Here is a 17,023-nt window from a genome sequence, read left to right as displayed (position 1 = left end):
TGCTATAATAAACTATTTTCCGTATTTTCTCTTTGGCATATTTGTGACAACTTCTTTAGGGTAAACACTAGAAGTGAAATTGCTGGATCGCAGGTCCTGTATATTTTCAACATTACCTAAGTTTGACAAATTACTCTCCAAAGAGGCTGTACTACCAGTAACATACAAGTGTTATTGTTTTTCTGTATGTTGATACTTGATATCAACACAGTTTTTAATTTTGGGGAACCTAATGGGCATAAAACGTTATCTCATTTAGTATTTATAATACGGCTTTATTCTGCTATGATTCACACAGCACACTGTTCAGGGATTTAAAACATATGATTCAATGCTTTTAGTATATTCACAGAGTTGTGCAACCACCATTACAATAAATTTTAGAACACTTTAATCACCCCCAAAAGAAATCCCACACCCTTTAGCAGTTACTCCCCATCTCCCAACATTCCCAAGCCCAAGACAACCACCAATCTACTTTCTATTTCTACAGATTTGCCTAGTTTGGACATTTTATATAAATGGAATCATAAAATATGTAGTCCTTTGTGACTAGCTTCTTTTGCTCAGCATAATGTTTTCAAGATTCATTGATGCTGAAGCATTTATCAGTACTTAACTCTTTTTACTGCCAAATAATATTGCAATGTACAGGTATACCTTATTTTATTTACCCATTGATCAGTTGATAGATATATAATTTGCTTCCACTTACTGGCTATCTATGAATAATGCTGTTATGAACATTTCTATTTCTGTGTAAGTTTTCAATTCTCTTTGTTATATACCTACAAGTGGACTTGCTGGGCTATATGATTACTCTACCTTTTTAATATTTTGAGAAACTACTAGAATGTTTTCGTAAGTGGATGCACAATTTTACACTCTCACCAGCACTGTATGAGGGTTCCAACTTCTTCCATCCTTACCAACACTTGTTGCTATGTCTTTTTGACTGTAGCCACCCTAGCAATGTAAACTGGTATTTGTATTGTGGTTTTGATTTATATTTTTCTGATGGCTAATAATATTGAGTATGTTTTTCCTGTGCTTATTGGTCATTTGTATGTTTTCTTTAGAGAAATTTCTATCCAGAGCCTTTGCCCATTTTTTAATTGGGTTTCCCTGGTGGCTCAGAGGGTAAAGAGTCTGCCTGCAATGCAGGAGACCTGTGTTCGATCCCTCAGTCGGGAAGATTCCCTGGAGAAGGAAATGGCAACCCACTCCAGTATTCTTGCCTGGAGAATCCCATGGACGGAGAAGCCTGGTAGGCTACAGTCCACGGGGTTGCAAAGAGTTGGACACGACTAAGCAACTTCATTTAATTGGGTTATTTATTTTTAAATTATTATAGCATGGGAGTTTCTCATCTAGTTCTAAGATACACTTCCTTCATCATTTCATGTATGTGTAACATTAAGACAGGTTTTTTGTTGTTGTTGTTTTTCAAAAGAAACAATTCCAAAAGAATATAAACTTTCAAAGCCAAGTACATTAAGTAACCATGCATGAAAAGTAAAACGTAAAAGTTTAGGCAAAACTTAAGGCAGGAGTGGCTAGAAGTGGCTATATCGACCAGCCTAAGGCCTGTGAACAGAAGTGACTCACAATTTCTGAGTCTTGTCCTTAAAGACAAAGAAGCATACCTACCAATTTTCTTTCCCCTTCTTGTTGTCTGGGACGTGCACAGGTGAGCCATGTTTGACATGGGTAAGGGCAATACCCTAGGAGTGGCACAGCCCAAGAGATGGAAGGAATCTGAACCTCTGACACACACCTACACTATCTTGTTAAAGCCACTGTACATTGGGTCTCTTATAATAGCCTTGCCTGTATCCTAACTAATACATTCTTTATTTTTCAATAACATGATTATTTGCTATATCCTGATTGTGTCCATGTTAGACAATCTATTAACATGCTATCATAATTTACTTACATCAACCATCTAGACTAGACACACACTTTCCCTCTTTCCATCCTCCTAATATAGTTACAATAATTTTTAGAGCAGTCAGTATTTAATATCTATGTTACTATGGCTACATACAGTCCATAAATGAGTCAAGGTATGTACTATAATTTACAGTTCTCATGTTTTATGTTTTAGTTTTTCTGTGAAGTCTGACTCATCTCCAAACTCTCCACCAGACTGAAAAGTTCCTCTCAATTTGCTCAGTCATCATATATTTCTATGAGTCCCATTTTTTTCCCCCATGGAAATACTCCTCCTGGAGTCCTCTGTTTGCCTCCTCCAATTGGGACTGGCTACTTCTTTAGTCTGCTGCTCAACTGTAATCCTTGGTTTCCTTTTACCTTTCATCTGTTATGATTCCATGGTTTCCCTGGGTTAAGATCCAATGCCTTTCTTTCTTGGTTTGCTACCTTGGTCTTGATAGATATTTCTTTTTAATTTTTATTTTTTGGCTGCACCATGCAGCATGTGGGATGTTAGTGCCCTGACCAGGGATTGAGCCCACACTCCCTGCATTGGAAGTAGAGCCTTAACCACTGAACTGCCTGGAAAGCCCTTGATAGATATTTCTGAAAAAAAGTACATAGGAGATAACATTTTTGAGGCTTTAAATGTCTGAAAATTGTCTTTATTTTGTACCCATACTTCATTTGGATGAACGCATAATTTTAGGTTCAGGATCCTCATTTTCAGTGTTGTTATTTTGAAATCTGGATCCTTCTGAAAGTAACCCAGTATGTGTCTGTTTTTTTCCTTTCTCTTGTTTTTTCTCTCTGGTGTCTGGAAATCATGTATTGGTGTGAGGTCTTCTTCTTTCTTTTTTAGTCATTGTGCTGCACATGACATGTATGCTTTCCATCTGGAAACCCATAGCCTCTAATTCTGAGAATTTTTTTGTTTTTGTTATTACTTCTTATAATTTCTTCCCTTCTAGTTGGCCTGTTTTTTGTTTTTTTTTTCCTCCTGGGACTAATGATATGTTCTACCCCTTATCTTTCTCTTGCTTTTTTATCTTACTTTCTAAGGGATTTCTTCAAATTGTCTTTCAACACTTTATCCTTTTATTCAACAAAGAGTCACTGAAAAGCGTACTATGTACCCAAGAACTGCTTTAGGTATTAAGGACACAGTGGTGAACAAACAAAAACCTTTGCTCTCATGAAGCTCCAGTGAGGGTAGGCAGACAATAAACAAACAAAATGTACAATATGTTAGATGTAACAAATACTGTGGGGAAAATAAATCAAGGAAGATGTAGAAAGGTGTTTGTGTGTGTATGCACACATGTGTATGTGTGTTAGATAGGTTAGTGAGGGACAAGTTCACTTAGAAAAAATATTTGAACCACGACATAAAAGGGATACGGGAGTAAGCTTTATGTACATCCAGGGAAGAGCATTCCAGACAGAGAAGAGCAAGTGCAAAGACCTGAGGCAAACGTGCCTGGAACGGCTGCAGGAGACACCATGAGGGGACAAAGAGTAGAAAACAAGGTAATAGGGTAAAGTTTTTTTCAGCAATCCTGATTTTAAGTTCCAAAAGTTATTTGTTTTGAATGTTTCATTTTAAAGCATTTTATAGATGATATATCCTCCCTTTTGTCAGTGAAAGAGTGTTGGATGGCTTTACATTTTTCTTTTGCTCCCTGTATCATCTCTGCATCCTCTGAGTTCCTTTCTTTCCCTTTTGTTTGCTTGATTTATTCTCTTTTATATTACAGACTTTCCTCAAATACCTGGATTTTTATTCACATTAAAGAGTAAGGTACTAAAATCCTGACTGGCAGCTGTGTGAAGGGTGTGGACAGTGCAAGGAGCTGACTTCTTCCTTTGGGGACCGATACCAGTGTCAGTGTCTACGTGTCCTTCCCTTTGGACTACTCCATTTCCCCATCTTCGGAATCCTCCCATCTTCGGCTGAGGGAGGATGAGCCAGTCTGTCCGGGTGTCCATACCCAGCAGGGAAGGGGCCATACAGTCTCTGGGTGGCTCTCCCCTCTGAAGACCTAGAATACCAGTGTCTCCTGTCTGCTGAATCAGCCCCTAAAATCATAAAATCCTATCACTTTAACCATTTTAAAACAGACCATTCGTTCAGTCTTTTCACATTGCTGCTGCTAGCGTGTAGTTCTTCGGGGTCTATTCCTTCTGTTTGTTGTTTGTGTTCTTACTCACTGCAGATGATTTCTTGTGTTATGTAAGTTTATAGCACACAATCTCCCTCAGGAGCACTTTTTCCTCTGGGAATCTGATCGGGTGCAGTATGGTGATGTTCCTTCAAAGCGTTTGCCTTTGTTTCTGGTAAGCAACCCAGGGGTTGTATGGTGTGGGGTCCCCAGTAAATACAAATAGTATAAACATGAGCCATAAAAATAAATCAGGGTTTTCTCAGAGCTTCCCTGGTGGCTCAGACAGTAAAGAGTCTGCCTGCAGTGTGGGAGACCTGGGGTCGATCCCTGGGTTGGGAAGATCCCCTGGAGAAGGAAATGGCAACACACTTCAGTATTCTTGCCTGGAAAATCCCAGGACAGAGGAGCCTGGCAGGCGAGTGACTTCACTTCACTTCTTCACTTTCTCAGAGAAGGCTGCTCCCCACAACCACAGCCAAGGTAGAGATAAGCTTAAATTCAGGTGGAGGGACTCTCCTACCTCTGAGCTGCTGTCTTTCAACGCTACGCAGAGCCTCGGGTCCGACACCACAATGTGTATCTCCTGACTTAATTCCATATGATTGCTACTGTTGAGTCACTAAGTTTTATCTGACTCTTCTGGGTTTCAAAAGTTTCAAGGTAACCAGTTCTCAAGATAACAAGCCACTTTGTGGTAAAAGAAGGGTTTCAGATTCACATTCTAAAATAAATAACATCTACCCAAAACTGCTTCTTTAATAAAATTACAAAATTAATTCCATTTCTTAATAATAAAAAGTAAAATCACATATTATAAATGTCTTAATAACAAAGAACACAGCCAGAGGGTTTTTCTGTTTATTTTCCTACCTTGTTCCATTCTCTTCATTAGTTGTATCTGATCGACTGTCTTCTTCAATATCTTGCATTTGTCTGGTTTTACACTTAAGCTGTCAATGTCACTGATGTTGGCAGACAATAACTCAGCTAGCTCTTCCAAATATTTATTTTCTTGCTCCCTGCGCCTCTTTTCAGTGCTGTTACATAGAGAAAATCCAGTTACTGTACATTTCTACCACCATATTTCCTTCTCTGATCAAGTATTTGATATTTACATATTTACAGCAATTCCTATTTTCATCTAGAATGTAAAGCCAGATTTAGAAAAAAATCTAAATTTGTATCTGAAAAACATACTACAAAATACCAAAGAGCAGAAAACAATTCTGGCTAAAATACATAAAGAGAATGACTGCTATCACAGATGTATTCCTCAATGATATATATACAATGAATCTTTCAAATAACCAGTAAATACTAGATAGTAAAAGAACCAGACAGTACATATACTAGTTACATTTGAAATTATTAGGCATTCTAAATAATAATTCCCTAAAAATAGAAAATCTGAATTTTCAAATAAGTTTGTTGTAAATTAAGCAGGCTGACTACTCAGATTTCAAAGAAATTATAATTGGAAATCTAATAAAATCTTGATTCCTATAATAATCAGACCATTACTTGGTCCCTATCAAAAGGGAAAAAAAAAATGCTTCCAAAAAGTAAAATAAAAAGAATAGTAAATTATTAATTAGAGACAGAGGTACAAAGAACAATGTCTCTCATATACTGCTTTGTCGTAAAGAAATAGAAAAAAAAAACTGCTTATAAGCTCTCATTATATAGTAAACAAAATCAAACTCAATTTATCTTAAAGGAAAATAATAAGAATAAAGGATAACAGTGCAAACAACTAGCATTTTACATTCACTCAAATGTAGTAAGTGAATATTGTTCATTTTTGTTTACCCCTTGTTTATTTAACCAAGTCATCAGGCACTTAATTTTATTAACACATACAAAGACAATACAGCATTACTTTCAGTGAATTTTTCTATTATCAAACTAATATAGAAAGAAAATTTGCTCACAAGTAGCTTTCAGTTTTATAAGCATCAATCAAAATCATTTGATTCCATATAAAAATGGTATTAAAAAAAGAGGTTAAAGAGGGAAAAACCAGTTGCTAAACAATTCTTAACTGGCAACAATTAAACTATCACTTACTTTTCATAATTTAAAAAACCTATAAAAGCAATAGCATTTACATAACAGCATGGTTAAATTGAAAAGAACCAAGTTAACAAAGGTCAAATGTATTTATCTACATAAGACAAAACAGTACAAAATGGCACACATCCCAAAATAAAGCCAAATTTTAAAACTATAACAATCACACATTCTATCCTTAAATTTTAAATCTTTCATTAAGGAATTAATCCTATTTTACTCAGTAAGACTTTATCTTACAATGTTCCCAGGCAAGAATGTACAGTGAGATATTTTGACAAATTTCACAACAAGATATTGAAAATGAGGCATGAATAAAATGAATAACATAACACACATATTTGATTTTACCTTAGAGAAACTAATTGACACTAGGTTTACTTAGGAGACTCAGTCTAAAGTATGACTTGCTTAAACCTCTTGGTCTAAATACCAACTGGAATAAATTGGATTCATTTCATGGAACTCCCAAATCTGTTTTTAACATTAAGTTTTATGTAAAACTGAAGTTCTGGAAACCATTGTTGAGTAAAGGAAAAATAAAAGTAATAGAATTGGGGAAGCTCAGACAGAGAGGTGATAAAGGAAGCAAGAAGCTAAAAGTAATGAAATGGTAAGGTGTCTATAAAATGACCTAAGAAAGAGACTAAGAGAATCACCATGAAATGAAATAACTAATAAGCAAGAAGAGAGAATGAGAACAGATTTTTTTCAAATAAAGTTAAAAACTGAAGGAATGGTGGAGATGAGAAAAAGAAATTCTACCTTAACAGAAAAGACATCTTCATTGCTTTGGGCCACCTACATTTCTCTTCTCACTAACCCACTTTACTTCCACTGATACTATGTACATGCTAGTTAATGCAAGTTAACTTCTCAAGTATTGTATCTTTTTTTTTTAACCTCATTGCGATGGCACCCCACTCCAGTACTCTTGCCTGGAAAATCCCATGGATGGAGGAGCCTGGTAGGCTGCAGTCCGTGGAGTCGCTGAGAGTCGGACACGACTGAGCGACTTCACTTTCACTTTTCACCTTCATGCATTGGAGAAGGAAATGGCAACCCACTCCAGTGTTCTTGCCTGGAGAATCCCAGGGACGGGGGAGCCTGGTGGGCTGCCGTCTATGGGGTCGCACAGAGTCGGACACGACTGAAGCGACTTAGCAGCAGTAGCAGCTTTTTCAACAAATGCTCCCATACTTATATTATGTGCCAGATAACCAGGTACTGTGTCCTGACAACCCAGGAGTAAAGTAGATGTAGCCTCCAATAAGTGGGAGAACAAAGAAGCTACTATGTGACAAATTTACAATACTACAGAAGCACACAGAGATGGCACCTAGATTGAGAGAATGAGATGTCTAAACCTAATGTAGGGAGAGACTAGTTTCCTAAAAGGAAAAAACAGCTTTTTCAAAGGTAAAAGTAAGAGCAAAAATAAGTAGCTCAAGATAGTTGAATTATAGATGATTAGAAACAGAAGGGCAGGAGATGAGGGTCCAGTCAGTTCACCAGGGCTCTTGTATACACCATAATAAAGAGCACAGGAGATTGCTTACAAACACAAGTTCAAACTTCCTCTATCATTTACTAGCTAAGTAACCCTGGACAAGTTACTTAACAGCAATTTAACTTCTCTAAGCTTCCATTTCTTTATCTGTAAAATAGGGATAATGACATTAATTACGTCCTAGGGATTTGTGAGGATTAAAAAAGATGATATTATACATAGAAATGTTTTGCAGAGTTCCTGCCACATACCATTAGCTCAACAAATATTATCTATTATCATCACTTTGATTATGATTATTTATTTTCAGGGCAAAGGAGAGCCCAGAAGGGTTTAAGAAAGAGAATGAGTGGCATGACTAGATTTGTAAGCTCCTTGAAGACAGGAAACATATTTCACATTTACATCCTTCAAACATCAAGCACATGGTGCTGGCTGAATAGTAGGTATTTAATAAAGCACTTGTTGAATTGTTAATGTTAAATAAGCACTGCCCACAGCTACCCACCATTTAAAAACTGGCATTTTAATTCTCATTTCTCCCAGAAGAGTTAAGAAATGGAGAGGTAACAGGAAGGATATTTGAGACGTCTCACCCCACCAAACAATTACTGAGAAGCTGCCCTAGCTAGAACTTCTGTACACAGGGCTGGCAATACCCTGAGGTCTAACATATGCTCTTTATAATTAATTAGTTCGCAATCTGTTTGGAGTGATAGTGTACAATAACAAAATCAAAAGAAACATTTTAAGGTGGTAATCATGTACAAGTTCATCAATTTCAAAATCACAAAATTTCAGTTAACTAAATTTAAAAAAAATCACTTAATTAAAATTGAAGCCCATACTTATAAACCTGACAAAGACTATGTTTTCAAATATTTTTAAAGCAAATGTGCAAGGATAATAATTTTTAAGACAATTAAGAAGAGAAATATATGCATATATATAAATAAAAATTTTTATATTCATCATGATGTGATTATAGACACACACACACACACACACATCAAAGACGACTTGCAGATAAAAGCCATTAAAACAAATAAGAAAGCTTAGAACAATGGATGGATATGAGATCAAAATCCCCAAATCATTAGCATTCCTATACACGAATAACTGCCAATTAGAAAATGCAATAGACAAAATGATATTCCTAAAAGCAATAAAAATCCTATGGTACCCTGGAATATATCTAACTAAAGATGGGCTAGACATTCAAAGGGGAAAATTATACACTATTATTTAAGAACAATGAAGAACTGAATAAAGGAGAAGCCTTTATATTCATGAATAACAACACTCTAGAATTTACAAAATAAAGCTGTCAGTTCTCTCCAATTTAATTTATAAAAGCAAACGGAATTCTAATTCAAATCCCAGCAAGGAAAAAAAATCAAGGGAAACAAAAAACTGTCTCTAAAATCTGTACGGGAGAGTAAAGAACCAAGAACAGGAACAACAATTTTGAAAAATAACAAGGAAGAGTGACTTGCCCCATCAGAGAGCATGGTAACTATCATACGAAGGCTCAGATCAGATCCCTATCTATGCAGGAACTTGGTTTCTGATGAAGGTAAAGAGCACAAAAGCAGGGAATGGATATGTTACAGCCACTGACATTCCATATAGGAAAAGAAATTTAGGTTGTTACATTTTTATCCCACAAATGTAAATGCTTATTTAAAATTCTAAATGCATATTAGAAGAAAATGTATAAAAATACATTTAAGGCCTTGAAATAGAGGGGAAAATTCTTGACAAGACCCTAAAAAGCTTGACATGAATATCCTAGGTTCTAAGGGATATCAACAGGTTGGGAGAAGATATTTGCATCAAATGTAAGCGAAAAAGAGTAAAAATTTAACTAGAAAATTAAAAATAACTCTTACAAATAAAAAAAGGAAAGCACAAACTACCAAGAAGAAATATGGGCAAGAGATACAACCAGGTAATTCACAGAGGGGAAAATATAAAGAGCAATAAAAACAAAGATCATAATCAACTTATCTACTTATCAGGGAAATGTACTTAAAATTATAACCCCACACCCATCAGGATGGCAAAAACTTAAAGTGAGGAAAAAATAGTGAGATAAAGATGCAAGAAAAAAGGCAACTCTCAACGACTGTCATTTGAAGAATAATCTGGTAAGTAAACAGTTAACATAAAAATGTACACAGATTCTAACGAAAGTTTTATGTATAAAATAGTAGGTATGTACAAGGATGTTCATGTTTACTGTAGTGCTGGCTGTAAGAATGAAAATTTGTAACAAAAAGGCTATTTACCCATAGGGAATGTCTAGCTGTTGGGAAACAGATTCTTCAAATATGGTATTTCGGGTAATACAATATTTATCAAAAGTTAACAGAACTAAATAAATCTATGTATCTTTATGTCTAAAGAAAAATATATACAGTATTATATAATATATAAATTTAACAAATATTCTATACTGTTCATGGATACTTACACATAATCATTAAAAACAGACTGAAAGAATTAGAGATAAATCAGTTTAATCATTAACCATTTTACTACTTTTACTTAAAACTGCAAATACAATAATATATTAACAAAATACTAAGAATATGACAAAATATTACCAATTACATGTGGTGGGTAGTTTCCTAGTCTCTAATTTTTTTATAGATTAAAAATTTCCCCCCAAATAAAAATTTCAAGTAAAACACAATAGTGGATGTCGCTCAGTCATGTCTGAGTCTTTGCAACCCCATGGACTATACAGTCCATGGAATTCTCCAGGCTGGAATACTGGAGTGGTAGCCGTTCCCTTCTCCAGGGGAATCTTCCCAACTCAGGGATTGAACCTAGGTCTCCTGCATTGCAGGCAGATTCTGTACCATCTAAGCCACCAGGGAAGCCCCAAAATACTGGAGTGGGTAGCATATCCCTTCTCCAGGGGATGTTCCCCACCCAGGAATCAAACCGGGATCTCCTCCATTGCAGGCTGATTCTTTACCAGCTGAGCTACTAGGGAAGTCCTAAAACACAATATTTTTATTTATTTATTCTTAAATTAAGAAGGACTGACATATAAGAAATAAACAGCAACATTAACTCTGACAACACAGGCTTGATTATGAGTACTTAGATTACCATCGCTCTGTAACAGTTCTCTGAATTCATTAACAGAAGTAGTCACTTTTCTTTCCCCAGCCTGAAACCCTGGCAATCTCCCGTAAAAATTCTTTCTTGGTTGCCCCATGAGAAAAACGCATGTAATCCAATGAAAGAAGAGTCTTCTGCTGTTTTATACTCTGATCAATGATTATCAACTGGGGGCCATATTGGTTTCTCTGTCCCCAGGGGTATTTGAAAATGTTTGGATTATCATTTTTGATTATCGTAACTGGAAGGACATTTTGGTATCATAACTGATATAAAAATTCTATTGGTGTCTAATTGTGTAGAAGCCAGGGATACTGTTAAACATCCTACAACATACAGGATAGCTTCCCACAACAAACAATTATCTTGTCCACAATGTCAATAGTTTGGAGGTTGAGAGACTTTGCTCCAGATCCTCAGAGGTGAGTGGAATAAAACCGCCACTCTTCTCTCGGGTAGGAAGCTGCTGTTTTGATCTGACTGAAGTTCTATCTTTATCTGGCATTTATTAGAGCCTCCTTAGCAATAACTCTCTTTTGCCTATTTCAGATGACCAGGTTCTGTTAAAACAGAGATATTTAATTCCAAAAAAACTCATTCTTTAAAATCCTGATATTAACAATTTATTTCTTTGTTCCACTAATACCATAATGTACGGAGATGGCAGTTTAAAAATGTACAGTGGATTTATTTATTCCTTTGCCAAATACTTTCTGTGGCCTTACTATATATAAGCTACACATTGTGTTGGGAACTAGGGATAAAATGGTGAGCAAGGACAAAGTTCTTACAGCAGTACAGCATGCAGCAGAGAAGCCATGGAACTCATTAAATAAGTACACAAGCTAGTAAAACCCTGAAATTATGGATCATAGCTCTAAAAATACATGTGAAATACATATACGAATAGGGGAGGTTTGACCTAGTAGTTATGGAAGGAAGAGAAGGCTCCCTTTTAAAAAATAATGACTAAACTGATACTTGGAGAATGCACAGGTGTTGAATATAGTAAATCTAGAGGGAGCAAACCAGCCCTGGGGAAGGAAGAGAACATGGTGAGTATGAGGGACTCAGGGAAGGCTGGTAAACTTACAGATGAAGCAAGCTCAAAAGTGACAGTGAAAATGATAAAGCAGCTCTGCCAGAAATAAGAAAAAGAGTGTTCCTACCTTGATGCCAGTGTGTCACATGGTGACCCTTTTCTCTTATGTGAGTCTGGGTTAGCAGGGTCAGATGAACTGTCCCCAAGGCCACTCATGTTGAAAAACTTCACACCTAAAAAGGAAGGAAAATGATAAGAAATCTTTCCTAATGAACTTTCCAACCGTAAGGAGACAGAAAGCTCCCTTTATGTTAGAATATATCTAAACACTGCATTTTCTCAGTGGATAATTACAGCCATCATAAAAGCATCCACATTTATATAAAAGCACAAGAGCCATCAGTTATTAGTGTTTCTACACTTTCTTCTCCATACCTGTAAAATAAAACTAGTCACCCTTTATAAGACCATAGAGATCAATTAGGATAAAAATACTGCTAGAATAATTAAATACCCAATGAGATGTTTTTAAGAGAAAAATCACTTCATATGTAAATGCAAAAAAAAAATGACTCTATAAGAATCAGAAATTACCTATTTATTTATTTATTTTAGACTACTTTGAAAAGGACTTAAAGCAACTTTTTACTCCTAAGGTTTGAGGTTTTATATTGAGAGAAAAAGACATAATACATATATAATTAAAAGTTAAAGCGATGAACTAGATTTGGATTTTGAATTGTACTTACCAACTTTGAATTCTATACTTCTAACCTTGTGTTTATGCAGTCAGGCAACAAAGATCAAGTGTTTAGTCTATGTTAGGATCTTGGTATAGATGCCAGAGAACACAGTCATTTCCCCTAGCATGCCAGCCAGGTCTCTCTTACATGCTATGCCGGCTAGTGACTGCACTTAAAGATCCCTTCTGATCTGTCCCTATCAACACTACTCTCTATAGAATCTCTAAGAAAACTCAGGTTCCTGTCTCTGGCCTTATGTTCATCACTGCCCTTAGACTTTATTAGTGCCAAACTATACACTGCTCATTCTCTTCCACTCCATCTACCCATGAGAAAGGAGAGGAAACTCTTGTTAAATGGGAAAAATCTTTAACTTTTCCTTAAATTTTCTAAAATTATTAAATAGCTACAGTGCTGCATGTTAGTAGTCATGCTTGTAAAGTTGAGATCCTTAAGAATTTCTCACATGGCTTTAATTCATGTCTGAGTAAATCCTTTTTCTCTAGTCCTAAAACTTACTTTGTCTCTAGCTCTTTCTCAACATCAAACATTTTCATATCCCCTTTTCAGTATAAAAATACCTAGAATTCTAATCATGAATTTATTATTCCATGTAGCCAAAGAGGCACATTTTTAATTTCTCCATATTAGATGTAAAGGTCATGAAAATCTCCAGCTTCTAGGACTGCAATCTTGTAGTTATTCCTTACTTTTCTTTTTCACTCCTCGTTTTGTATCAATGTCCTGTCAAGTCTTTATTAACAAAGATCCTATAACGTCCCCTCTTTCTTCATTCTCAAATACAGTTTTGATTCTTGCTTAGAAGCTAATACCTCATTCTAGATTCATGCAAGATCCTTCTATCTTATTTCTCAATTCCAGTCATTCTCACTTCTAGTGTGTCCTATGAACAGCAGCAAAACCATTCCTACTCAAATGGCACTTTCAAGGTATCACTTCGGTGATGAAGAATCAGCCTAATTCTCCTACTGGAGCATGGTAAAAGCATGGGCATTAGGATCAGAAAGGCCCTGTTTAATCACTTCCTGCCTTTTCTTGGGCAAAACGCTTTATCTCCTTAAACCTATTTCCTCATCGGTAACTTACAAATAGTAAGTATACTTTGTTAAGCTGTTATTCAGTCGCTCAGTCGTGTTGATTCTTTGAGACCCCATGGACTGCAGCATGCCAGGCTTCCCTGTCCTTCACCATCCCCTGGAGCTTGCTCAAGCTCATGTCCATTGAGTCAGTGATGCCATCCAACCATCCTGTCCTCTGTCATCCCCTTCTCCTCCTGCCTTCAATCTTTCCCAGCATCAGGGTCTTTTCTAAAGACTTGGCTTTTCGTATCAACTGGCCAAAGTACTGAAGCTTCAGCATCAGACCTTCTAATGAATATTCACAGTTGATTTACTTTAGGACTGACTGGTCTGATTTCCTTGCAGTCCAAGGGACTCTCAAGAGTGTTCTCCAACACCACAGCTCAAAAGCATCAGCATTCAGCCTTCTTATGGTCCAACTCTACATCCATACATGACTACGGGAAAAACCATAGCTTGGGCTATACGGACTTTTGTCAGCAAAGTAACGTCTCTGCTTTTTAATAGGCTGTCGAGATTTCTCCTAGCTTTTCTTCCAAGGAACAAGTGTCTTTAGATCTGTAGTGAGGACTGAATGAAAAGTGCATGGAAAGGGTGCACTAAGTAACTGTTGGTTATTGTAATTATCTCCCCTTTAGACCAAGAGCTCCATGAGGGGTAGTGTTCATTAGTGGATAACTCATCCCATACTTTCTCATTGAAAAATACAATGGACATTTTTCATTTCTTCATTTACTGACACTAACTATTATCATTATTACTTTACTGGGCTGCTCAGAGCAGCATCTGAAACTGCTTCCTTCTGGAAATATTGTCTGTCACCCATTGATTTCTGTGATCCACACTTTCATCACTTACTTAATAAATAAATCAAGCATCTATCATATCTCAGGCACTGTGCTAGGAGTTGAGTAAACTGTAGATAGGAAAATAAAGGTTTCTGCCCTCATGAAGTGGGAAACACAAACAAGGAAAACACATATGTAATTTTCTACAATGATAAAAGTCATAAAGAAAAAGAATAGGATTCATAGAGAAAAACAATAGAGGAGACCTATTTTTAACTGGGTAATCAACTGAGGCTTCTCTGACAAACTTATGTTTAAGCCATGACCTGAGAGATCAGCAGAAGTAGTGCAGTTTTCTACTTACCTTAACCTCAGTGCTTTTTGCCCAATTGGATTGGATTGTGCTAGATTTCTTCGAGGCTCTAATGTCCTAGTCCTCTTTTCCCCTCATATTATACATTATTTGGGGGGGATATCATTCACTGAATAATGGTTTCAAAAAACATTTCTAAACCAATTACTCCCAAATCTCTATCTACCGAGCAGATCTCCTGGGTCTCAGACTCACAATCTACTCGTTGCTGGATAACTCTATCCAGATGTCACACAGACACTTCAAGTTCAACTTTCCAAAATGAACTTAACATCTCCTCCTCATGTATTTCTTTTTCTCATAGTTGGTACACTGGAGTCATTCCAGCCTCTTCTCTCACACCCGACATGCAATCAAACATTAAGATGTGTCAATTTTTATTTCCATCCTATACTTACAGTCTCCTCTCACCTCTTGTGGAGCTATCAAAATAGCTTCCCAGGTGGTCTTCCTGAGCCACCAAAGTAGGCTATCAAAAACATAAGTCAGGTCAATCTCTTGCTTAAAACTCTTCCCTTAATCTTCACTGTCCACAGGATAACTGTAAAGCCCCCAACATAATACACAAAGATTGCACCAGTTCCCATCTATTTTGTGTCCATTATAGAATTTGGTGAATGAGTGATTAAATGTTTGCCCAATCAACATTAGCCCAACCAATATAACCTATGTATAAACAGATTATACATATATATAAAATATACTACATAGAGTCCATATAGACACATATAGATTATATATGCTAATTTTAGTTTCAATACTAAGGAAAGACTTTAAAAACCTTGGTAATATCCTATCCTCCCTGCAAAAGTAAACATTAGTCAGAAACTCTACACTGACGTCAGTGTGGAGAGCCTAACTTAACCCAGCAACAAGTATTTATTGAACTCCTATGCTGTGTAGTAAGTCGCTTCAGTCATGTTTAACTCTTTGCAACCCTATGGACGATAGCCTGCCAGGCTCCTCTGTCCATGGGATTCTCCAGGCAAGAATACTGTAGTGGGTTGCCATGCCCTCCTTCAGGGAATCTTCCTGACCCAGGGATTGAATCTGAGTCTCCTGCATTGACAGGAGGGTTCTTTAACATTAGCGCGACCTGGGAAGACCCACTGAACTCCTACTATTTGCCAGCTTCTGTTCTAGGTGGTAGGAATACAATTGTGCATGAAACCTATAAAAATTCACTGTCTTCATAAAGTTTCATTCTATTGTGAAGGAGAGAGAGAAAGTGAAAAAGTTAATTACAGAGTATACGAAAAGGTGGTAAAATGGAGGAAAATAAGGTAAAAATAGAGGCTTAGGTTTATGGAAGGAGAAGGGCAGCAATTGAAAGTATAGTAGTTAGGAAGCGCCTTACTCAGAAACTATTGAAGTGTGTGTGCTCAGTTGTGTACAACTCTGCAACCCCATGGACTGCAGTCCACCAGGCTCCTTTGTCCCTGGAATTCTCCAGGCAAGAATACTGGAGTTAAGTTTCAATTTTCTTCTCCAGAGGATCTTCCCAAACCAGGGATGAAACCTGGGTCTCCTGCACTGCAGATTTTTTACTGTCTGAGCCACCAGAGAAGCCCTAAGAAGGTGAGATGTGAGCAAAGACTTCAAGGAGGTGAGGAAGAGAGAATGACATCTGGAGGAAGAGTGCTCCGGACAGGGGAAGGGCTGTACAGCCTGACGGATGGAATGTAACTACACTTTTTGAAAAATATGAAAGAGATGGGTATGGGTAAAACTGGGAAGTGAGAAGCAGGAGACAAGGCTGCATCATGTAAGGTCTTGGCTGAAACCATTTTAAAGACTTTAGCTTTACTCTGAGTGAATTAGCCAATCACTGGAGGGTTAAGAACAGAGGAGTAACAAGGTCTGATTTTCATTCTAAGACTTCCTGCACAAAGGGCAAGCATAATCTTCCTGATCTCAGGGATTTGCTATCTAAATAAGTTTCTAGCTGCTAAATGGACATTTCCATTTGGATATTCCACTGTCACCTCAAATTCAACATGTATAAACATAATGGACTTTTAAGTTCCGGGTTTCTATTAACGTTAAATAAATGAGATAAGCTGCATTATGGATTAATGTCATCAGAGGAAAACATTTATTAAACCTCCCGTGGTGGGGGAGAGGAAGGATCTATAGGACAAGGAAAATAATTACAATTG

The 17,023-nt window shown here is 36.7% G+C and overlaps 1 protein-coding gene across 1 annotated transcript in view; it reads right to left on the bottom strand.

Moving 5' to 3' along the window:
- The window catches only part of NCOA1 (nuclear receptor coactivator 1), a 218,178-nt gene that overhangs the window by 82,751 nt on the left and 118,404 nt on the right, over positions 1-17,023 (bottom strand). Inside the window, exons 4-6 of the mRNA XM_010840686.1 lie at positions 11,988-12,093; positions 4,924-5,140; positions 3,711-4,017 (exon numbers count right to left, since the gene is read on the bottom strand). Coding sequence (XP_010838988.1) covers positions 3,711-4,017; positions 4,924-5,140; positions 11,988-12,076 — 613 coding nt within the window. The 5' untranslated portion in view covers positions 12,077-12,093. The remainder of the gene's footprint in view (positions 1-3,710; positions 4,018-4,923; positions 5,141-11,987; positions 12,094-17,023) is intronic.

This window comes from Bison bison, unplaced genomic scaffold, assembly GCF_000754665.1.
Source record: "Bison bison bison isolate TAMUID 2011002044 unplaced genomic scaffold, Bison_UMD1.0 scf7180017864145, whole genome shotgun sequence".
In the NCBI taxonomy this organism is placed as follows: Eukaryota; Metazoa; Chordata; class Mammalia; order Artiodactyla; family Bovidae; genus Bison; species Bison bison.
Note: the sequence above shows the minus strand (reverse complement) of the source record. Positions and strands in the feature narration are given on the sequence as shown.